Source organism: Cladophialophora psammophila (assembly GCF_000585535.1).
Source record: "Cladophialophora psammophila CBS 110553 chromosome Unknown aczJe-supercont1.19, whole genome shotgun sequence".
NCBI classification, from domain to species: domain Eukaryota; kingdom Fungi; phylum Ascomycota; class Eurotiomycetes; order Chaetothyriales; family Herpotrichiellaceae; genus Cladophialophora; species Cladophialophora psammophila.
This window is the reverse complement of record NW_006912940.1, coordinates 421,486-444,013: the sequence shown is the minus strand read 5'-3', so window position 1 is coordinate 444,013 and position 22,528 is coordinate 421,486. Positions and strand designations below refer to the sequence as shown.

The 22,528-nt window shown below is 52.5% G+C and overlaps 9 protein-coding genes across 9 annotated transcripts; 7 read left to right on the top strand and 2 right to left on the bottom strand.

The window, feature by feature from the left end:
* Positions 1-1,680: 1,680 nt before the first annotated feature.
* On the top strand, positions 1,681-1,914 carry A1O5_10297 (uncharacterized protein; the record flags this gene model as incomplete). The annotated part of the gene is made up of 1 exon (XM_007750873.1): positions 1,681-1,914. The coding sequence occupies one exon, from the start codon at positions 1,681-1,683 to the stop codon at positions 1,912-1,914; it is 234 nt and encodes a 77-aa protein (XP_007749063.1).
* Positions 1,915-2,990: 1,076 nt separating this feature from the next.
* A1O5_10296 (alcohol dehydrogenase) lies at positions 2,991-3,857 on the bottom strand (the record flags this gene model as incomplete). The annotated part of the gene is made up of 1 exon (XM_007750872.1): positions 2,991-3,857. One exon carries the CDS (start codon positions 3,855-3,857, stop codon positions 2,991-2,993), a length of 867 nt encoding a protein of 288 aa, XP_007749062.1.
* Positions 3,858-4,413: 556 nt separating this feature from the next.
* Positions 4,414-5,485, bottom strand: A1O5_10295 (uncharacterized protein; the record flags this gene model as incomplete). The annotated part of the gene is made up of 2 exons (XM_007750871.1): positions 4,414-5,336; positions 5,389-5,485. 2 exons carry the CDS (start codon positions 5,483-5,485, stop codon positions 4,414-4,416), a joined length of 1,020 nt encoding a protein of 339 aa, XP_007749061.1.
* A 2,596-nt stretch (positions 5,486-8,081) lies between these two features.
* On the top strand, positions 8,082-8,744 carry A1O5_10294 (uncharacterized protein; the record flags this gene model as incomplete). Its single annotated transcript, XM_007750870.1, has 2 exons — positions 8,082-8,252; positions 8,301-8,744. Coding segments are annotated over 2 exons (615 nt in total), but the record flags the coding sequence as incomplete, so codon positions are not given.
* Positions 8,745-10,461: 1,717 nt separating this feature from the next.
* On the top strand, positions 10,462-11,576 carry A1O5_10293 (uncharacterized protein; the record flags this gene model as incomplete). Its single annotated transcript, XM_007750869.1, has 2 exons — positions 10,462-10,758; positions 10,914-11,576. 2 exons carry the CDS (start codon positions 10,462-10,464, stop codon positions 11,574-11,576), a joined length of 960 nt encoding a protein of 319 aa, XP_007749059.1.
* A 909-nt stretch (positions 11,577-12,485) lies between these two features.
* A1O5_10292 (uncharacterized protein) lies at positions 12,486-14,165 on the top strand (the record flags this gene model as incomplete). The annotated part of the gene is made up of 1 exon (XM_007750868.1): positions 12,486-14,165. One exon carries the CDS (start codon positions 12,486-12,488, stop codon positions 14,163-14,165), a length of 1,680 nt encoding a protein of 559 aa, XP_007749058.1.
* An 857-nt stretch (positions 14,166-15,022) lies between these two features.
* Positions 15,023-16,448, top strand: A1O5_10291 (uncharacterized protein; the record flags this gene model as incomplete). Its single annotated transcript, XM_007750867.1, has 3 exons — positions 15,023-15,214; positions 15,328-15,519; positions 15,579-16,448. 3 exons carry the CDS (start codon positions 15,023-15,025, stop codon positions 16,446-16,448), a joined length of 1,254 nt encoding a protein of 417 aa, XP_007749057.1.
* A 697-nt stretch (positions 16,449-17,145) lies between these two features.
* Positions 17,146-19,326, top strand: A1O5_10290 (uncharacterized protein; the record flags this gene model as incomplete). Its single annotated transcript, XM_007750866.1, has 4 exons — positions 17,146-17,267; positions 17,329-17,550; positions 17,600-17,773; positions 17,823-19,326. The coding sequence occupies 4 exons, from the start codon at positions 17,146-17,148 to the stop codon at positions 19,324-19,326; spliced, it is 2,022 nt and encodes a 673-aa protein (XP_007749056.1).
* A 1,291-nt stretch (positions 19,327-20,617) lies between these two features.
* A1O5_10289 (uncharacterized protein) lies at positions 20,618-22,435 on the top strand (the record flags this gene model as incomplete). Its single annotated transcript, XM_007750865.1, has 1 exon — positions 20,618-22,435. The coding sequence occupies one exon, from the start codon at positions 20,618-20,620 to the stop codon at positions 22,433-22,435; it is 1,818 nt and encodes a 605-aa protein (XP_007749055.1).
* Positions 22,436-22,528: the final 93 nt, after the last annotated feature.

The window sequence follows — 22,528 nt, the reverse complement described above, 5'->3', positions numbered from 1 at the left end:
ACTTCTCCAACATACAAGCCAATCAAGGAATTACCAAGAGAGCATCGACAGAAATCAGAAGGTCTTCAGATCAACGACAATATGCCAGCGGCAATAGAAGAAGGCAACCCTCGTCTAACATACAACGGGGTCGAGAAATAAACCAAGTACGCGAAAGGCCATGAACATTCGTCCGCTACTAACAAGACTTCAGGAATACGACACCATCCGACCCGAGGGATATGGCTGTGAGACGTGGAGTGACTATGACAAGAGCAGCGAGCGGCCAGAACAACATAAGGATAGGTCTGACAAGGGATCGTTTAAAGATGGATTGAAGAACTTCGGGAACCGATGCAAAAACTGGCTCGAATGGCGTGGCAGTAATGGGAAAAGCAAGATATGTGATATAAGTCAGAAATAACATGCCTGGGCATATGGCTTACATCATATACTGCCAGCTGACGAAGGGAACTGAATAGGAAATGCACAAAATGACAGGGAGGTTGTGCCGTATCCGAGAAGCGTTGCGAAAGGGTTAACATGTACGCCCTGTGCGACAGAGCAGGGATGTGTCCAAGGCTCAAGATCGAGAGTTCGCCTCGTGCGACTCTGCGTGTAACAATGCACTATCACCACCCACACCTGGCGCGAGTCATACACCACTTCTTCAGGCTTTCTCTGCCTGTTCGAGTGGATGTTCTGGAAAGAATGCTGAGAAGCAACGAGAGAGACCTGCACTAGTGGACTTTGCTTGAGACCTCAATATGCCGATCGACGACCTCGAAAAGGGGGCGCACAACCGGAGTGATTGTCAGGAGGATGTTATTGGTATGTGTATCCGACACTTGTTGAATTGAGAGGCCAACTGAATAAATAGAAGGGCTATGGCTACGTCGCCTCGGTATAAGATTTTCTTCCCCAAAGCAAGAACTTCACAAGAAGGTTCTGGAGGAGGAAGATACTGATGTCCGCGCTCGTGAGTATCGCCGCAAAAGTCATGCGAAGATTCCTGAAGGGTTTCAGTTCAGTGCAGTGTTCGAGGATGGCCAAGAATCGCGACTTTCGTTGACAGCGACCCAAACTTCATGATATATCGCCGCTTTGGATTTCTAAGAACAAGGCTGCTCTTGTATCATCAAGATGTATTGAGAGAAATGGAGTCCAGGCTGGACTACCAGGATATGCAGGACTCCCAAAGCGGAGGCACACGTCGTTACCTCTCAAACCGCGATGGCGACGATATGAGAAGTCCGGCTGTCCGCAAAGTCCTGTTTGAGCAGCTTGATGCGCAATTGAAAGCTTATGGTTGGTTTCTTGTGCTTCACTAGACCGATTCACTGAATGGACGACTGATTTGGCGATAGATGATTTGCTGTTTCGCTCCGCAGCCTTGTATCAGTATCAGAGGCCAGATGAAGAGGACCGCTCTAGCATTGCAAATTTAATCCACAACGACGGGAGCCTCGCTCAAAGGGACAGGAGCTGGATCAGGAAGATCGATGACTTGATCGTCCTTGGTGGCGAACAGAACTCCTCCTGGGTCCACGGGCTCGTCAGCCATCTCTTCACGTGGACAAGTAGGTCCTTGGTCCGAGTACGGAACGCCTTTTCCTGCTGCTCTGCCAAAATCTTGAGACTGACTTGGCAAAGTGTTTGCTGCGCAGCAAAATCCAGGACAGGAAACTGGAAGGTTCCACGATGCATGTTGAGCTGTATGAGAGAAAGCGGTTCAACCGTGTTGTCGGGTTCCTGTACACAATCGCCATCGCAGCCTTGATTATGGGACCAGTATTGGTCCTCTATCGGCTGCGGCACCTGGATGGGTACGCGCAGAACTCGTTGGCATTTGCGTTCACAATCGTCTTTGCCTTGCTTTGTTCCACGGCCACTGCAGCGAAACAACACGAGATATTCGCTGTTACTGCGGCGTAAGTGTACATTGGACGATACCACTGTCAGCACACTGACCCTTAGCAGATATTGCGCAGTACTGGTAGTGTTTACCAACCAAAACACAAATGGCAACGGACAATCGCCGACAGCGATCCCGCAGGCGTCTTCGTGAAGGGCATGGCGGGGCCCGAGAAAGATCGATCAATCATTCCATCAAATGCATCATCTTAATCTGATATACCAGGAATCGCCATGACCATGACTATCAAATATGAGGTCGCCGGTGCTTTTTGTATGCGCCACTAGTTTTTGGGTTTGATATGTTTGCCGTTCGGGAGCTTTCAAGTGTATCCAAGTATCCCTTGCGAAAGGGACTCCCTCGGAGACAAACTATTTTCAGACATTTCTCTGGAAGCACTGAGGTTGATCAGGTAAATAGACGAAGTGGATCGACCAGGCTGATCTGCATTGATTGGCATTCCTTGCGATTACAGGCGCTTGTCGTAGCACTAGGAGACGAACAATTCGGCGTTGGCTTCCCTAGGTGTACGAAAATGACCAAAATAGCCGCCCGATCTCGTCCGAGAGTCCGTCTTTCTGAGGCCTGAGAAAAAGAAATCAAGACGTGTCGAGTGCTGGGAGCCAAGCGAATAACTGTACTGTAGGCAGATAGATGATCGTCCTCCTGGAGATCCGGGCTCTGATCATCAACAGCATACGCGTGCCACAAGAGAGCAGAGTTTGCATTTGAGCCAGTTCACCAGGAATGACGGAATGCTGGATCGTAACGTTATCGGGAGAGGAATCAACAATAATTAGGGCCAGTTTTACAAGACTTCATTCAGGGAATAGACACTCAAGGAAAGATCTCTCCCCATAGAGCTGCTCGCCACAAGGATCGCATGCTCGTACTTCAGAGCCTTGTTTTCAATCAGGAACATCTGGAGAACAGCAGATTCGCCACACACCTTCGGGGTACTCTCAGCACTGCTACCACGACTCATCGGGATTGTTCCGAGTGTTGTAATCGGTTGGGATCAAGTTCTCCTATGGCGAAGCTAGCTTGGCCTATAGCCAAATCGATGGATCGGACGCTATCGTTGGAATTTGAGGGTCTAGTCGTCGCTAGTGGTTGGATCCCAGCTACAGGGAGCATATGAATCGGGGAAATCGAGGCTTTTCATATCTTCGTCATCAAGCTGGAAGTCGTAGATGGCGGCATTCTCCTCGATTCTAGCTGGAGTGACACTCTTCGGCAAAGGTACAAAACGTTTTTGCAAGCTCCATCTAAGCAGTATCTGAGCCCACGTCTTTCCGTGTTTCTCACCGAGCTGTTTCAAAACCGGTTCGTTGGAACGCTGACCGCGGACAATGGGGCAATATGCTTCAACAACGACGTTCCGCTTGCGGGCCCATTCCACGATATCGTTGCGCGGAAGCCACGGATGAATTTCCCACTGGCCGACGTCAATCGTGCCGCCGACATCCGAGGTCTTGACGTACTCTTCCAATTCATCGAGGTGGTGTACTCCATAGTTGGAGACGCCAATAGATCGAATTTTACCGGCTTTCTGAGCTTCTGCAAGCGCTTTCCACGCACCGCAGCGAGCTTCTTTGCCGCCGTACGGAGAGTGGATGAGGTAAAGGTCAATGTAGTCCAGGCCGGTTTGAATGAAGGATGATTCGATCGACTTCTTTGCCCCCTCGTAGCCCATGCTTCTCGGCGGGACTTTGCTGGTGAAAAAGATCTCTTCTCGCTTCAAACCAGAATTGCGAATGGCGTCGGCACACGACTGCTCATTACGATAGGCGCGTGCGGAATCCACGTGTCGATAACCGGTGCGGAAGGCATGGAGTGTAACCTCTTCGCACGATGCGGCAGGGGTTTGATACACTCCATAGCCCAGAGCTGGAATCTCGTAACCTGAGTTCATCCGGTACGCGGTATTGATGTCGAATTTGGCGGGGATCTGGGTGGCCATTGTCCGTTTATTCCTTTCAAACGGAGCGACAGTGCGGAGGATTGCTTGTTGGACACGAATGACTCGTCCACCCAAGAGCGGCATTTGTAGATTGGAGCAGCTTGATAGCTTGATGGGCTGCGATGATCAAGATCAGAACAATGAGAATAGCATATCGAGTTGGGAAGATGAAAAGGTCAAAAAAAAGGGTCCGATTGCCCAATCGCCCCATGTCAAAGTGAAACGGTCTGACAAGAGTCTATTTTGCCGCTTCGAAATGAGAATATCTTTCCTTTAGCACAAGTCACCCTGAGGAATAACAGCTCCATTGGGAACTGCGGCCACTTGTTGCACGGGCACCGTTCAGCACTTTCGTTGTCGTCGTTCGAATACATCAAATACTCAGACTGTCGCGTATGGTTCCGCTTTGACTCCCTGCGACCCTCGGGACGCCGTTGTATTTTCAACATTGAACCCGCTGGCTACAGAAAAATAATGTATAAAAAGAAGCCACGACCCAGTCAAACACCGGCAGAGAACAGAACAGAAAGAGCTACATGTTGTACATCAGAATGGTTCATTGCCTCGATGCCGCGATCTCGCGCCAATCCTCGTCGCTGTTCAACACCTTGTTTGCAGGCCCATCTAGCCTAGGAACGTCCTCGTCCTCATCCGACCCAAAAGTATCCTCTTCCAGCATCGGATTGGCTTCGGGAGGAGCGGACTTTGATGCCGTTTTGCCTTTGTCATGGTCCTGCAATGTGTCGTCCGCCGATATGGATATACCGCGGGGGCCCCAGCGGTTGACTTTCGGTTGCTGCGGCTGCCCATTGCTCTCTTCATTACCGGCCTCTGGATCCTCTCCCGGTGGCTGCCGAGCAGGATTGATGACCCTGTTGACTAACCAGCCTTTCCGCAGATCCTCTGCATCGACAATGCCACCTCCCCTCAGCTTGACTCTTTGCCTGGTCCAGTACACCCACGCGAAGTCGATGTAGAATGCGGTTTGAATGATGCCAAAAATGACCGAAATTGCGTCGGGTTTGGACGGGGTGAAAGCCCGATAGATCCAATTTAGAAGATAGAATGCTCGGTAGGAGCCTAGAGTGACAAGGTAGAAGGAGTCAATGACAGTAGGCACGGTCGTCTGCCGAAGGAGCAGGAGTTGTGGGAGAACGCAGACGGATTCAAGAATGATGGAGAATGTCCACAGCACTTCGGTGAAGGTCGTTCGACGTGGACCATTGAAGGTCAAGCAGACCAGCGGAGCAGCAAGCATTGATGCAGCAGTGGCATAGGCACCCCACTTCCAGGCCTTTTCCCGCTCACGGGTTCGCGCGAAGACTCGGGTCATCAAAATGATGATATAGATGGAAGACCAGATATAAAAGTTCTTGAGGATGAAATTCCACCATGACGCCGAGGGAGGGACCCAGAAGAGGTCGAGATAGCGGGTAACAAAGACAGCAATATAGAGGATCTGGGTTAAGAGAGAGACACCTGTTCATGGTTAACTTGGGGAGCGCAGGCGGACTTGTCTGGGGAGTCAGACCTTCGGCACTCTTGTTGGAATGGATGGCCCAGATGAGAATGCATTTCGAGGCGGTGTGGGAGACATCGCCCAGGATGCGGAAGACGTTCATGTTCATGGTCGGCGAATCGACATGGCCAGGTCAGATAGACGGCTTGGTTCACCTGGCTGCAGAGTGTTCGATACTCCAGACTGCGTGCTGGAGAACGGGGGCAAGAGAATGTGACTTGAGCCGAATCAGCTTCTCAGTCGAGAGTGGTAGGACCAGCTCCAAAGCCCAACTCTGCTTCCCCGAAATTGAATGCGTGACGAGGTGTTGAGTGCGACGTTGCTAACTGCGCTGCCTGCGGGCGATGAAACACGCGGCAAGAGGCGAGACGGGAGAGCAACGTTGATCACCAGGCTGAGAGTCAAGAGTCTTGGCCTGCGCAACGGCACGACGGCGCAACCGTTGCTGCTTTTACCCAGTACTCTCCGCTGTCCTCCGGACGAGGTGCAGGTAGGTGGTCCTTGGTGGTCCCAAGTGGTTCGTACGAGGTACTTGGGTACTGAGTCCTCCGTTCTTTCTCCGCAGCCCTTGCCGCCATGCTCCAACATCTGCATCTGACCTTTGCTGCTTCCGTTATTACCTTCTCAATCGAAATGCTTGTTGTATCTGTTCCGAGTATGGAGTACCGAGTAAGGAGTACCGAGTAAGGAGTATCGAGTATGGAATACCTGTACGAGCACCTCGTACGTTGTTACCTCTCCAGCCCTTCCCTAATGTGCCAGACTGACGACTTCTAGGACATCCGTATCCACAAGGCACAAAGGCAGTTTGTCACCCATCAGCCATCCTCACCCACTTCGTCTCTTCCTCCCTGTCCTTGTCCTGCTCCCTCACATCCTGCCCACGAGATCTCGGCAATCATCATCCGAACGGAGTATAATGTAACATTTCACGAGCAGTAAACTTGTGATATTGGCTCGGTTGCAGGTGGCTAGCGCTGCTCAAGTGCTGGAGTGACCGCTTTGTCGACCGCTGGCCACACCTGTACATGCAGAGTATTATTACGGAGCTACCCAGTACACCCTCTTAACTAACTAGGGATCTCGCCGGCCCCCACGATATTGCCCTTTGTGGCCAGAGAACGCCAGATTCGAGATCCTTCCGGGGAGCCGGATGCCGCCTCCTCTAGTCCGTTAGGCTTGTTTTTGGTGGCTGGGCCTGGGGTTTCGACTCTTCGCTGTTGTTGCTCGTTAAGCGACCAGTGCACGCGTCCCCACCGACACTGGATCGTATTTCGATTACCTATGCTAGTCATGACAACATCTTGAATCAATGCAATCTCAATAACAATCTTTCGAGCCATGGTGAAGGCTGCGATTTCTCGCGCGTCTTCGCTAAGAGGCAAACGAAACACCCTCGGTTGGCAGCGAACAAAGACCGCTCTCGTTTCCAACGGTGGAACTAGACTTCCGCGAGGACCAAATAACCGCTGCCAGACCAAAAGCCACTCGATGGAAGTGAGGGACCGTGTTGATCCCTAGCTGCTCAAGCTCAATCGCGATAGGGGCCCATGACGGGGCACGAGGAGTTCGCCGGGGCAAAACTGCAAGCAATCAATCGAGCAATCAACGGCGTGCGGCAATCCCTGTCTTGAAAGGACGTTGCGGATCCTCGCTCCAGTCTGATATATTCTTCCCCTGCAAGACTGCCTGCACGATTCGGGCGACCTTCAATAGTCAACGGGACCATTAGTTGAGTTTGTTCAAGTCTCTAGTTTCTGTCCTTATTCCCTGTCGTTTTGGCCCTCGTCTTGTGGCTTCGCAGGTGAGAATTAACCGCCCAGATACTCTGGCGCTTGTCGGACCACACACAACCTCCTTTTATTCGCCAACACGTACCCTAAGGCAGAATTTCAGCACAGAATGGAGTATTGGCTTCGACCTTGGATCAATCCTCTCCCTTCTATTATTTCAGAGCATTCACATGTGCATCAGCGATAGTACGGTCGCATGGACGGGTGGCTCGAACTCACCGGATTATCCTGTTCTAGAGCGACACGGGCCGTGTGATCGAGATCGATGGAAAGACTGACTGGCAGGGACGGCCCCGCCTCCATACTCTCGCGCTCTGATGAATTGGGAGACGTTTTCTCTTTTCAATCATGGTGCTGACTGGGGAAGGTGTATTCCCGTCCGCGGCGGGTATAGCCACGGCAGACGGGAGCCTGCCCGAAGACCACTCTACCATCGGCTCTGTCATTTGGCTGCATAATCCCCATTTCCAATCGCCTATTGCAGTCGCGACCCTCTCTATCTGCGTGCCTAAGAGGGTCCGGTAGCCCTAAACCTCATATGCAAGCCCACTTGCAGCGGTACCAGCGGTTATTCCGCTGCTCAGAGTGATCGAAAAACCCTAACACCTACCTTGACAAAGGCCAATAACTCCACTCTTACGAGGCCTTTATCTGGTCGCATAACTGCAAAGCCAACATCAAGTCTGCCTTCGCGTTTCGGGGAGGCAGACTGGAGACAAACTCTTCTGCTCATTACCGGGGGCATATAACATCTGGTGTTCAACGCGAAGACCGGAATGCCAGAAATTTAGAGTCACACCAGTGTACTCTTTTCAGCCTCGACCCTTTGCGGGAAAGAAAGATCCGCAGTCTGGCTTGAATGCTTCAATACATCTATCTACAAGTCCCATTGGTTACACGGCATCTTGTAGCTTTCTCTGCCTACGAAGCAAACCCCCAGTCTTTTCGATGGCGCCTCCTGTTCTCCCTCTACCCGGAGGCAGATCAGGCTCGCGGTCTCCACGAATGCAGAAGTCGCGCAACCCATCACGGAGAGACAAAGTTCGTCAAGGCAAACTGATACGCAGCTGGACGGACGAAGAGGTCTGCGCCTTCGCTCAGCTTCTTGCATCCGTCACTGACAGATAGCAGGAATCCTTTCTATTCCGGAGTCGAACGCAAGGCCAGAAACTACCCTACAAGCACATCGCCAATCGTTTAGACAAGACTGAGCTGGCATGTCGTGTTCATTGGCATCATATGACAGTTGGTCGAAAAGGCCATCGCGCCGATGAATTTGACGATGACAACGTCTCTGATAACAGTGACGGGTCGGGCCCATCGACAGCCCCGTCTGCAGGCCAATTTCCAGCGCGCAGTGGCTCTGACAATGCCCAACAAGAGCCAAGTCTCTCGTACACAACATCACCAAGACCCTGCACGCTACCGAGCTTCGAAACCTTCATTCGAGACACATTCCACCAACGAAGCACCTCGTCGCCGGGGTCTCTTGTGGGTGACGACGTGGACGATGGTGCAAGAGAGCGACAACTGCCAAACAGTAACAGATCATTACGGACACTTTCTGGGTCGTGGCTGAGAGAAAATGGAGCCACTAGCACATATCTTGAACCTCAGAATCAAGACCCACTCAATAACCCTGGTGTCTCTCTACCTCCACCAGATCTGCGCGAAAATCCTTCAACTTACGGTCCCCAATCCCTGTCAGTTAGGCTTGCTGACCATTCCCAAACACGAGAGGACAGAAGGAGGCACTGATGCCCCGACACAAGGCTGTACCGTTCATACATGGACGTCGTATAGGGCCCGATGGTGCAAACTGCTTTGTTACCTCTTTCACACTCCAATGTCCGTCACGAATTTTCTTCTACATTTTGAGCTTGCTCGCGCTTCGTGTTTCCGATTTCCCGACCGGCACGGTAGGGAATTTCCGCTTCAGCATAGCATGGATTGTTCTGGGAGTCGGGTATCTGCATTGAGCTTGTCTGATTCTGGAGGTCCCCCAAATCGCAAGATGCGAGGGAGAGATTTCCGTGATGAGAACTACTAGGCGTTCTGCTTCGAGAGAGCCTTCAGGTATAACGTCGAATTTAATCCTTCAGCTTGTCCTCCACCCACTGGACCAAGGTATCCCAAAACTTTCTCCACGACTTCGTCGTCCATGTGGCCAACTACCTACGCATGACAGCGATTCACATCACGACCCTGTGCCAGCGAATGATCCATGGTTGGCATTTCAACTCTTTGTTAGACGAAGGAACTTGGATGACGGAAAGCTCCTCCGAGGCTCGGACGGTCGGGGAGTTAATGGACGAGTGTGGTAGTGACCGGTAGAGTTGTTCTCCACGGTGCATCGAGCGAAAAGAGATTTTTTTTCTTTTTCTTTTTCTTTTTCCTTTTTTTTTTTCTTCCAGCAACTGACTTTGGCTGTAGCGATCGAATTAACAATGGCGACATCTTCAGCAAGCAAATTGAGGCCGAGATGAATTACTGGTACAAGGTATACAAACACCCAGGAGACTCGAGGCTTTCTGGGCTTAACGGATTATCAATGCGGAATGGGCATCAGAAAGGGAAATTATATTACGAACATGGTCGTATTCGCCTCCTGCCATGGCAGGCGTTGACTCGGCTGCTAGACGCCCGCATGATGACCGGCCGAATACATTTGTCCGTGTCTAGGCGCCGCCACTGTCTCCAGGACCCTCTAACAGCCTTTCCCTTGCATGAAATGTTGGGGGCCAAAGGAAGAGGTGCCCATTGTCGGCCGAACGTCTCGAAAGTCCGGATATGAAGCCACAACTACCGGAAATGAATAATTTGGCCTTCGATATCGCAGGCGGGGTGGAACATTCCCACAGTCCTGTCTCCAGCACCTCCAACACCACCAGCTATGTCCGGTGCTATCAAATTGTGTGATGACAAATCGTGAATACGGCACTTCACAACTCCCCGATCTACGTCAGCAACCGTCTTTGCATAAAGCCCAGAGTCAGACTATAAAATGGAACTCAACGAAGCGCACAAGTCAAGACTTCACCGGATTGAGACACGTCAACAGTCTATTTAACAACTGACATACAGGACATCGAGATATAGGACTTTTCTCTATTGACGTCACGACTCGCTTTGTCAATTCAGCCTAGTTCTTATCAATTCCTTCTTTGAGTTTCTTCTCTTCCCCACATCGTCCTACTGGCAATATCAGAAGTACATAACTGAGGGGCACTCCGTTCACGGGCGTTACTCTCCGTCTCGACCTACCGACACCTCCGTTCAATCATCACCCAACATGGCATCCGAAGGTATCAAAGTCGTGTTTGGAACTGCCTCATTCGGTAATCGTGACCCATGGATTGCTGAAGACTACCTCAACAGCGCCTTCTCAGTTCTCCTGGCTCACGGCTGCAACATTCTTGACACTGCCCAGCTATATGGTGAATCTGAGAAGCGTCTTGGCGAGGTCAAGGCAGGAGAGAAGTTCGTCATCGATACTAAGTGGATGGGTGGGTGGCAGCCGGGCTGGGCGACGAAGGAGAACATTATCAACACAGCCAAGCAGAGCATAGAGAAGCTGGGTGTCAAGCAGGTAAGTTAGTCTTGTCGTCATTTGGCTGGACCACTCGTTGGTTGCGCACCAAGGAATTGTGATGCGTCAAGTTGTTATATCACAACTGACTATTCACCAACCGACACTTTCGGTTCCTCTCTCTGGAGTGTGCCTACCTCGATTGACCACACCAGCAGGTTGATATCTTCTATATCCACTGCCCCGACGCCGCCACGCCTCTCGAAGAAACCCTCGCGGGCGTCAACGAGGTCTACAAGACCGGCGTATTCAAACGCTTCGGTCTCTCGAACTACTCCCCCGCCGACGTGCAAAAAGTCTACAACGTCTGCAAGGCCAACAACTACGTCCTCCCCACTGTCTACCAGGGCAACTACTCCCCTGTGGCACGCCGGCAGGAGACGGAGCTTTTTCCAACGCTTACAAAGCTGAACATAGCATTCTACGCCTACTCGCCGCTTGCCGGAGGATTCCTTACCAAGACCGCGCAGCAAATCAAGGATGGCGCGGGCCGCTTCAGCGAAGAGGCCCTCGGTGGTATGTACCGGCAAATGTACATGAAGCCGTCCTACCTCGAGGCCCTTTCCAAGTGGGAACAGATCGCCGACGACGAGGGCTGTTCACGCGCCGAGCTCGCCTACCGATGGGTCACTTACAACTCCCCACTGAAGAAACAGAATGGGGACGGGATCATCGTGGGTGCGAGCACGGTCGAGCAGCTTGAGCAGACGTTGAGTGGGATCGAGAAGGGACCTTTGAGCAGCAAGGCTTGTGAGGGGATCGATAAGATTTGGGAGGAGATCAAACATGAGGCGCCCTTGGACAACTTCTCTCGCTGAGGATAAGAATGGCCAGGGTCAAGACTCTCCGAAGAAGTCGAGTTCTTGTCGTCGACAAGCGAAGCTCAGGCATCGTTGGACTTGCTTGGTAAGCTCGCAATGGCTGGGAAATCGGTGCGGCACACAGGCTTGATAGAAAGAACCGCAAGCGGTCATCTGATTTCGAACAGTGGCGCCTTCAAGTAAATCGGCAGACCACGAAACATTTAGGCAATGCTTGTTTTGATCCTGTTTCCACTGTGCTTTGGACCATCGAAGCAGATGTTTAGAATCCAGACAAGGAATCTCGCCTGCCTGAATGATTGATGGGGAAAACAAATGACAGGGCGTGCTGAAGAGTGGCTAGTCTTTTCTTGGAGCAGCAGTTGATATCGTGTGTAGGAGGTGGAAGGGAACGAAGACCCCCAAGACGCCCCCCTCAGACCGCATCGTGTTGTCTTGGTATTTGGAGCGAGTGCAGATGACGTGCTTGTTGCCCACCTCATGCAACCCTCAGTTCCTGCAGGCAGCTCGGCAGGCAACCAACCCCTCGATCGATCTCTTCCACAAAACCTGATCCCCTATCCCGCGCTTACAGGGCGAGGGGCCACAAGGGCTTTGGGACCCCGGGCCTACCAGGACCTACCAATCTTGGCTTCCACAATGCCCTCTGCTTACCGACTTTCATTTGCTCCAACCACCAAAAGGCGAAGATTTTGCTGGTCACGCTGAAGACGCCGTCTCCCTCCTTCTTCGTCCCTTTATCCGCGACAATGATCACAAGGCCTCGTTCTCGTGCCCGCTCCTTGACGAATTGATTGAGATGCGCTTTCTCTCTGGCCTTCGACCTCTCGTTTATCTTTATCCGTCTCCCATTCGGTTGATCACTTCTCGTTAGGCGACCATGATTCTCAAGACCACGAGCCCACAATGCGCGTCATAATCTTCATACACCTGCTCCTCCATCACGCCTGGCTGGTGTACAGTAGGACGATCGAAAGAGTCGGGTATGCGGGACATATTGGCTACTCTGGCGGTCTCTCCAGCCAAAATGAACTGGTGCCAGAGAGGGAGGGAGGGGGCAAGACGGGGCCGTGGAAATACAACATGCCAGTAGTCCTCGGCGACATGCTGAATGCCCTGGACGTTATGCAAGATTCATATTTCGACATTTTCACCGGGACATGGCCAGATGCGATCGACTGGACCGCTGCTGTCATGGGGACACATGTCTCGGCGACGCTCGCTGGCATTGTCTCCTCCTTGGATGCATCTTCCACGGCGACCTGCTCTGATATGCTCTCCTGGCAGAACATAGTTGATCGGTATTATGCGCACACGACAGTCTTCTACTTTGGCGAGAACGCGTTCGGTTTACGAAATCAAGCTTACGACGACATGCTTTGGGTTGTTCTTGGCTGGCTCGAGAACTTGAAATTTGCGGAAATGTATACTTTGAAGCACTGGGATTTTATCCAATCTGGAAGACGCGCCGATTCGGGAACTGGGTGGCATGGGCTTCAAATCAGCCCCATGGCCGCTCACCGCGCTCGAATATTTTACGACCTGGCATCCGGGGGATGGGGTGAATCCCTTTGTGGAGGCGGGATGAATTGGAATCCATATCTGACACCCTACAAGAACGCCATCACGAATGAACTTTTTGCTGCGGCCAGCATTGCCATGTACCTCTACCACCCTGGCGACAACAACACGTCCCCATACATGGCAGAAAGCTGGACTGGCTCCCCCAAGCCTCATGATCCCTTATATTTGGAAAACGCCATCAAGAGTTACAAGTGGCTTATGGAGAGCCAAATGCGCAATGCCAAGTCTGGTCTCTATCAAGACGGCTTCCACGTCACGGGCTGGCGCCGATACCCGAATGGGACCATCAACCCCGGCACTGGAAATTGTGACGAGCTCAATCCTATGGTATATACTTACAACCAAGGTGTGGTGCTGTCCGCTAGTCGCGGGTTGTGGTTGGCTACTGGAGCCAGAAGCTACTTGGATGATGGCCATGCTCTGGTGGAGAGTGTGGTGCGGGCGACTGGGTGGCCAAACTCACATCCAACCTGGAGTGGTTTGGGCCGTGCAGGGATTCTTGAAGAATTCTGTGACCACAGTGGATATTGCAGTCAAGATGGTCAGACCTTCAAGGGCATCTTTTTCCATCATCTATCGGAATTTTGCCGGCCATTGTGGCCACAAGAAGAGGCATTCATCGCCACAGACAAAGGTGCGAATTTCGACAGGGAAATCTACCAATACCACCTGGCCCGCTGTGCTGCTTATGACAAATGGGTTGCCCATAATGCCAACGCAGCCTGCGCAACGCGAGACGCCGATGGTCATTTTGGCATGTGGTGGAGTTTCGAGGAACCTGATGAAGACACTATGGCTGAGATCCAGGAGAGCACAGTTCTTCCAACGGGGGCGGATGACTATCTTAATCCTCGTCCAGAGAGCTGGTCAACTCAATCGGTCAATTCGACTGATAGAAACGATCGAGGAAGGGGGCGAACCGTGGAGACACAGAGTGGAGGATTGGCGGTCCTTCGAGCGCAGTGGAACTGGCAAGTGAATTTACAGCAAATTTCAACGTGATATACATGCATGACCGCAGTTTTTGGTTTACATAGCGGGGTTCCATACACGCAATAACGAGATATATGAGCTTGAGACGATCCATGCTTTTGCAATCGCTGTTGACGACGATACAAGTCTCTAGCACACGTTCGCTACAAGCCACACCAAACCGACCCGGTCGTGAGGAGTACTTAGCCGACCGCACCTCCTCAAACCCATGATGATCCATGCTTGGTGGTGGAAGGGTATGCATGGGCAAGTGTCGGCCCTGCGCACTACAACTGGGGACTGATATGCAGAAGGTGCCGGACCCCGACTTTGATCAACTTTTCCCCATCTCTGTGACCGGACTCGTGCCGTGCTGTTTGTCGGGGAAACGTATCACTTATGTGCGCAAAGTCCGTCGAGCATGTTTCGTCCAGCAAACGGATTTCCTGTGCCACGACAAGACAACCATAGTAAAGCCGCGCTTCCCTTGACGTCCAAAAGGTGGAGAGAAGCAAGAAACTCGGAATATCGGTTGCGAAGGTGTGACGGTACCTTTGCCCTGCCAGCCATCGGAACTCATGCGAGGCCTTCGGAACCGAAATCTCTCGCACTGCCAGCTGATTGGCTGCTCCACACGCGAAATAGGCGTTACCAAGGGCGTAACCAGAAAACGGCGACCGTTTACACAACTCCGGGGGTCCGCGAATGTCGGTGTGGAGGAGGCCTTTGGCAATGCATGGCTGGATGGGCTGGAGGGATGGATGGGCATTCGGCAAATCCATCAAAACTATAAGAAGAATCCTCGATCCTCGCCCGCAGAAGCTCGGACATTCGTTCCCTAGGTTGACTGGTAAACAATCAAAGCGAAAAACAAAAGGGAAAATACCATGGGCTTATTATCCGATATCTCTGCCGACTCGCCTTTCAGCTTGGACAATATCCCATTCGGGGTGTTCTCGATAAAACAAGACCCGACTCCGCGGTGTGCCACTGCTATTGGCGAGTTTGCTTTGGATCTTCGCGCGCTCAGTCAATCCGGCTTTTTTCAGGACGCTTCGGTGGCCGATGCCCTTAGCCAGGTACGGAATATTGCCCCCTATCCGTATTAAATCGCAGCAGCATACCTACATGTAGACGAGGCTGCCTCAAAAGGGGAGAAACATGGTCAGGCTCTAATTGGCCCGGTTGACAGGCGACCCTGAACACATTCGCAGGACTCCCAGCAAAGACCAGAACTGCCGCGCGAGACCAAATCATCTCTGCCTGCAAAGATGGCCAGATCCCAGACTCCTGCTTGCACAAGCTGGCAGAGGTGAAGATGCATCTGCCCGTGGCCATTCCGGAGTACACGGACTTTTTCTGCTCGCTGGAGCATTGCACCAACGTGGGTTCTCTCTGCATTGCCATGTTGTTCTCTGGGACATTTTGCTGATAACCTCCCAGTGCATGCCTATAACAAACAGCAAGATTCCAGAGAACTTTTATCATGCGCCGTCAGCATACAACGGCCGGGCATCCAGTGTCATCCCATCACCGTCTCTGGTTCGTCGACCAAGAGGCGTGTATTGGAAAGCTGGGACAAAGGAGCCGACCTATGGACTGTCCCAATTCATCGACTTCGAGCTTGAGATGGGATATGTCGTGTCCAAACCAGTTCCTTATGGGGAGACAATCAAAGTAGATGACGCGCCAGACCATGTCTTTGGGTTTGTTTTGCTAAACGACTGGTCGAGTCGGGATATCCAGATCTTTGAAATGCCGCCGTTGGGACCGTTCAACTCGAAATCCTTCGGCACTACCATCTCTCCCTGGATCATCACGCTCGATGCGTTAAAGGCATTCCAGTGTGCGCCGAAGCACAGCACTCACCCGTTGGAGCATCTGCGATTCAAGGACTTCGAGCATGGCACTTTCAACATCAAACTCGCGGCTTCCCTCGAGCGAGACGGCAAACGGCATCAGATTTGCACAAGCAATCTCCGTTACCTGTACTGGACCCCCTACCAGCAGATTACCCATCACGCATCTGCAAACTGCGGACTCCGCACGGGCGACCTGATGGGCACGGGGACCGTCTCGGGAGATGGCAAGGACGAGAAGACGGGGAAGAAATTCGAATTGGGCTGTCTGTTTGAGGCGACACAGCACGCCAGCCAGCCCATTGCCCTCGAGGGCGGTGGGAAACTGGGGTATCTTGAAGATGGCGACTCTGTCATCCTGTCGGCATGGTGTGAAGACTCGACCGGACGGCGAGTGCTCGGTTTTGGCGAGTGTCGTGGGAAGCTTGTGGGACCTGACGCGCCAATTTCTTGAACATGGCGAGAGAGCGGAGACGGTAGCAACAGAGGACAATATCTGCGGTGGATGGAGCAAAACGTTAGTGTTCTAGGCTGGACTCTCCGTTTGGCTCAGTTTGCCCGTCCGTCGAGCCCACTCGCTCACGAAGCGCAGAAATTGGTACTTCGGAGCATTAAGTGAGAAAGCGCAGCCACTACGGCCGACCGGATGGACACACAACCGCACATTTTGACACGAACAAAACACGAACTCGTTTGACACGAGAGAGAATTTCATTCTGTGTATGCCACCCATGTGCCGTAGACTGGCTGGCTGGCGTGTCGGCCAGGTCCCTCGTCAGCCCCCTTTGATCTGCGCCTCTTCAAGTTAAACAAGCAATGAGACTCGACGACGACGACATTCCGATTTCATCCTTTCGCCTTCTCACTAAGAACCCCGAAGATTGAGCGCGACCCCAGCATTGGCGAGCTGCTGCAGGTCTAACGCCTCCGGGGTTGGACTCGTTGGGCCCCGTGCTTACTAGGAAACGTTTTTTCACCCTCCAGCCTAGGCACGCGTGGACCTTCTTTTCCTCCATCAATCTCGCCAGGTTCATAACGTCAGGACGCACTTTGCCGGCATGCGAATCAATTTCTGAATCTGGCCCTCCTCTTCTCTAGGATGCAGAATACTGTCGACCCAACCCCTCGGAGGACGCAATTTTCCAGCTGCGATGCTTGCCGCCATTCGCGACTGGCCTGTGATGCTGCTCGGATTGGCGCGGGGCCTGGGAAGCCGGACTGGTCGGGCTCCTGCTCCAGGTGCAGACGTCGGAAGCGACCATGTACTTTCGAGGTAGGTCGTGATACAACTTGTGTCTTGTGTGGTTTGGCGCAACTATACCGCCCGTGGAAAGATACGAAGCACGAAGAGAAGCTCACCTGCAGTTCTATCAGTGGATGAATAATGCGAAAAGATCCGGCGCTCGAGGGCCGCGGAAGACCAGAACGCCCCCTTTGACAACAGAATCTTCTGAACAGTCATCCTTGTCCCCAGAACATCGCCAGCGCGACACGGAAAATGATACGTGGGTCTCTCTTTCCGAGTCTGCTTCTCAAGGCGCCCCAGATCATGCTCGGTACGTCCATCCCAGATTTGATACCACAGTACCACTGATAAGCCTTCAGAAGTCTGTCCACCGAGTCGTCCAACTTGGTTGCCGCTTCCACTTCATATGTCCCGCTAACTCCGCCTTTCGAATGTACGACAACATCGGTTGGTGACTGGCTCGAGCGGATCTACGAAAGCTGCTTCGACAACGTCTTTGGCTTTTGGATGGGGAGACACGCGTGCGCACTGGTGTACGGGCCGTCGAATATTTCCAAAATCACTTCATGCTAACTTCGTCAGTGTCGACCCCGGCTGTAGTATCATCCTGCCTCCCAGTGGATACTTTTCCGAACTGGACGAGTCCATATTCGGCGACTGGGAAGCGCGGAATCAGCCATGTAGTGACCAGGCGCCCAGTCAGAAACAACAGAGGTGGGATCAGATCGATCAATCTCTTAAGCATGCCAAAAGGTCGTTTGCGGCACGTTGGTTCCACCTTGTTCCGCAGGCCGAACGAGCCGGTATCCTGCCTGAACATATTGTCAGAGAGTTCTGGCGCAAGTCGCGGAGAGATATGCTGAAGGTGGTCAACCGTGTGTCCTATCGTTCTGCGCTTACTCTGTTCCTCTTCTCCTTGACACCCGTCCCTGTGGGAATATCAGAAGAAGAGGAGATGGACGGTTTGTCGGGTCAACTCTGTGTCCAAGCCGCGTTGCAACAGATCCAACGACTGCGTGAGGGGCAGCGCAGCTGCCAGTTTAGCGGATCCATGGTGGTGCAAGCGTCGGATCCATTGACAAGTCCAACAGCAAGTTCAAGGCTTTCAGACAGTTTTCTGCGGACGGAAGCCCGTGCCTACTGGGCGGCGCTGACGTTCGACACCTCTTCGTCACTCACACTGAACCTCAGATCAACACTCACTTCAGGACTGCATGGCGCGGAGATGGAATCCTGCTGGCGAACGCTTAGAATGGGTGCGGGATCTTTCCATACGAGGACTGAGGAATGGCGGAGGAATCCCTTCACAATGACAGAGGATGAAGTCTTACAGGTGATAGCCGCTGCCGCGGCGACAAAGCTTTACGTGTGGAAGATGATTTCCGTCTTGAAAGAAGCGCTCAGAGAAGGTTCGGAAGATGAGAAGGTGCTTCGAGCCTGGACATCCTTCACTGAAGCCATCGAGATATTTCGAGTCACTTTCCGACCGCTCCTCAACGATTGCGAACGGCGACTCCCGTTCCTCGGCCAGGTGGAGAAGCTGAATTGGTACGAGCTTATGCTGCACTATTATATGGGCATTTTGATTCTTGTCGACGCGCTCGAGGCAGCGGAGCGAGATGATCTGCTATCACAACTGTCGGAGACGCAACTCGAAGCCGAACACGAGGTTTTCAGTGCGTTAAAATTCGGCCTGGATAGCCAATACACCGTCGGTGGATCTCACCAAGCCGGATCGACCACGGGGACGCAAAACTCAAATCCGGATCAGACTACAACTGCGTCCTTTATCGCCCTTGATCCGTATCCACATCATGTCGTTGCTGCAGCCCAACTTATGGGGAAAGTCGTCAGCAGACAGTACCGGCAGGGCAAGGTCAAACTGGAAGCGTACAAATATTTGAATGGGACCTTGCTCAAGTGTCTTGCGGAGCTGCCCCAAACCTCCAAGTCTGTTCAGGCCGCTCGACAAAATCTGCAGAATGCACTCACGGGGCTGGAAAATGCCTCTTCGCAGTCTGCAACTGCCGGAAGCCTACAATGGCCTCTTCAGAGTCTATTATTACGAGCTAAAACCGAACGATGAACTGACCAAGATTATGCTTATGCTTGAAAACTTCTGAGACACCCAAACACTCCAGCCGAAAGGCCATTCCAGCAGTGAGAGGCCAACAATGACCATCAACAGGCATGGCCACAGCATCATTCAGATCCGCGGCCTCCGTCCATGACTGTCGCACGTGTGGACCATCGGTGCCGAGATCCGAGAACCTTTCCGGAACCGAGTTTTTGGGTCCTTTGCAACACAGTCTAAACGGCCATACGCCCTAAGGAGTACACGGCCGCGGCGCCTCTATGAAAAGGCAAGGCAATCGGCGTGGCCCGCCGATCATGTCATTGTGGAAATATCGATATATACTTGATCCATCTCCGCTCGATGGAAGCCATCTTGGAACAGGGCTCAGACAGGTGCGAGAAACGATGCAGTCTTCGACCAAAGACGATTCGGAAGACAGCGTTTGTTGGTGCGTGAGTCGTACTGTCGCGCCTCTCTGCAACATGTCCAGAAGGCCGTGGAGGATCATGCCTGAAGCCTTGGGGCTGATCATCTTCCTAGCTTCCCATTGCACGGCGCCAAAATTGGGCTCCTAATACTAGTGGAAGTATTTATATATCCTCTACCGCACGACATGTGACCTTGACCCTAGCCACGCCTGCTGAGATCCCAGTCCCACTGCTGGCACAAGATCTCTGTCATGCCAGACGGTAAGGTTCCAGAGATGATGGACGGCAATTGAGTACGGATGAAGAGATTGGTTCGCACACCTCGGATCACGCCGAGCGCAATACCTTTGAGCGGCAGACTGTCGAATGGAATGAATTGAATTGCGAAGAATCAAGGGGAAAGCTTCGTTGGTTATGAGATGCCTTGTCAGCACCACGCATGCTCTAGCGGGGCTTTTGCCCAAAATGCAGGCATATTATATAACTTGGTGAACTTGGTGAACTTGCTGATTGTTGCTTGCTGTGTTTCCTTTTCGGGACAGTCTGGCCGACTTGAACCACGTGATGTCATTGGCTCCGGTTTTCCCGTCTATGGATTGTCCCCATTTCTCAACCGACTTCAACCCTCGCCCCGGTCAACACCTATCTGTTCCCTTTCTCTCTCATCAAACCCCTCGACTTATTAAGCTGCAGCTCGCATGGGCCTTCTTTGTGGCATGTGCAACGGGAGAAACTGGACTCTTCAGTCATGCTAAAGGGCGGCCAGCCCCCATCCAGCACCGCTCTGATTCGAGGCAGTGCAGTGACCATCGTGAAATTATCAAGAGTCGTCGAAGACCAACAATTACCAGAAGCAAGTTACCGCCGCCATGATGCCGACCGAATCCATCTTTCCAGACTTTGTTCTCGGCCATCCAAGGCATCATAAGACGAGACCTCAGGGCGTGCCACAGAGACAAAACCCCAAGGCACGGCCACCGAAGGGCTTGAGGGACAAGGTTCCCTTGTATGGCAAGTTGCCGCACTATGCTGGCCCTTACGAAGTCGGAGTCATTGACATCGAAGTGCCTGCAAATAACCCCAGGACCTTTTCAAGGATCAAGAGACATGGCGTTCCCGCTCTCGCCCTCGAGACGGTGTTAATGACAATCTACTATCCCGCTCATCTGAATGTCAAATACAATCTCGACACTCCGGCCACGTTGCAAAGATTTCGCCCCACGTGGCTGACTCGACCGAGAGATCAGACGAGTCGTGGTTATGCGCGTTTCGCAGATCTCCCCGAGCACTTAATGATGGCCTTCTTCTTCTGCACAACTTGGTACACGAAGATTCCTGCATATAAAAATGCAAAACTGGCAGATCATTGGCCTCCGTACGGAGAAGCATCCACACACCAGCGGGAGGCTGTGGATCAAGAGGGGAAGCCACCTGCCCAGGGCCCGCAAAAGCCCAAGTTCCCACTCATAATCTTCAGTCATGGACTGGGAGGGACGAGGACCTGCTACTCATCCGTCTGCGGGGAATTTGCCAGCCATGGGTTTGTCGTGGTGGCGCTAGAGCATCGCGACGGCAGCGGTCCGAGGACTCATATTAATCATTCAGAGGCCGGACCAGGAAGCCGGCACTGTACCGAGATCAATGGTAACATAGAGCACAAGAAGAGGGATACTAAGAGACCCTACGATACCGTCGACTTCATTTTTGCAAAAGGCGACAAGTACGACACGAGCCCCGGCCACAAGGTGGATCATGAGCTACGCAACGCCCAAGTTGATCTGCGGTTGGCCGAGATCGACGAGGCCTATCAGGTCATGCAAGAAATATGTGCAGGGGAGGGTGAGAAGGTCGCAGCGAGAAATCTCCGGGTGAAACCTGCAATTGGTGCTTCAAGGGTCGGTCTCGATGGCATTGAATGGTCATCCTGGCAAGATCGGTTCTTCACCGAGGGGGTCACCATGGTGGGGCATTCCTTTGGAGCGACGACGACAGTTGAGGTCTTGAGGCAGAAACACAGGTACAAGTACATAACGCAGGGAATCATCTACGATATTTGGGGAATGCCTGTGCGGCCGACGGCCGAAGAGCGGGCAAGCCGCATTCGGGTTCCGCTTCTCGGAATCAACTCTGAAGCATTCATGTATTGGCCAGATAATTTCGAAGTGGCAAAGGCGGTGACGATGGAAGCCTTGGAGACAGGACATCCGGCATGGCTGCTAACAGTGCGTGGGACAGTGCATATCTCCCAATCGGACTTCTGCATCCTGTATCCCCAGCTCGCCAGTTACCTGATGAAAACCACCATCGACCCCGTTCGCGCCATCGACTTGAACATCGACGCGTCTCTGGAGTTCTTGGCCCGGGTCATGCCCAGGGAGGTGCAGTACGAGCAACCCTTTCTCAGGAGGATGAGCAACAAGAAGCTGTTGGATGTTCCCCCTCTGGACAACTTACCGACAGAGCACCGGCCGAACAAGAAGTGGACGGCAGTGCGCTTGAGGGTTGAACACGAGGCTCGCAAGCGACTCACACCCGGCACGAGGAAACGTTACTGGGAGAAACTGCAGCGGTCCGGAGGGGGCGAGATTTGGCTCCACATCAACCCAGACAGTACGTCCGAGTTGGAAAAATGCGAGACTTGCCGGATCCCTAGATGGACTGACGTTGACAGGCCGAAATCGAGGAAATGATTTGTTGGACGTGTATGTCAATGTCTCGCCGTCTATGGCCGAGTCCCAGCTACAGACCTCCTGGCAGATTATTCTTGATCCGGCGTGTGATTC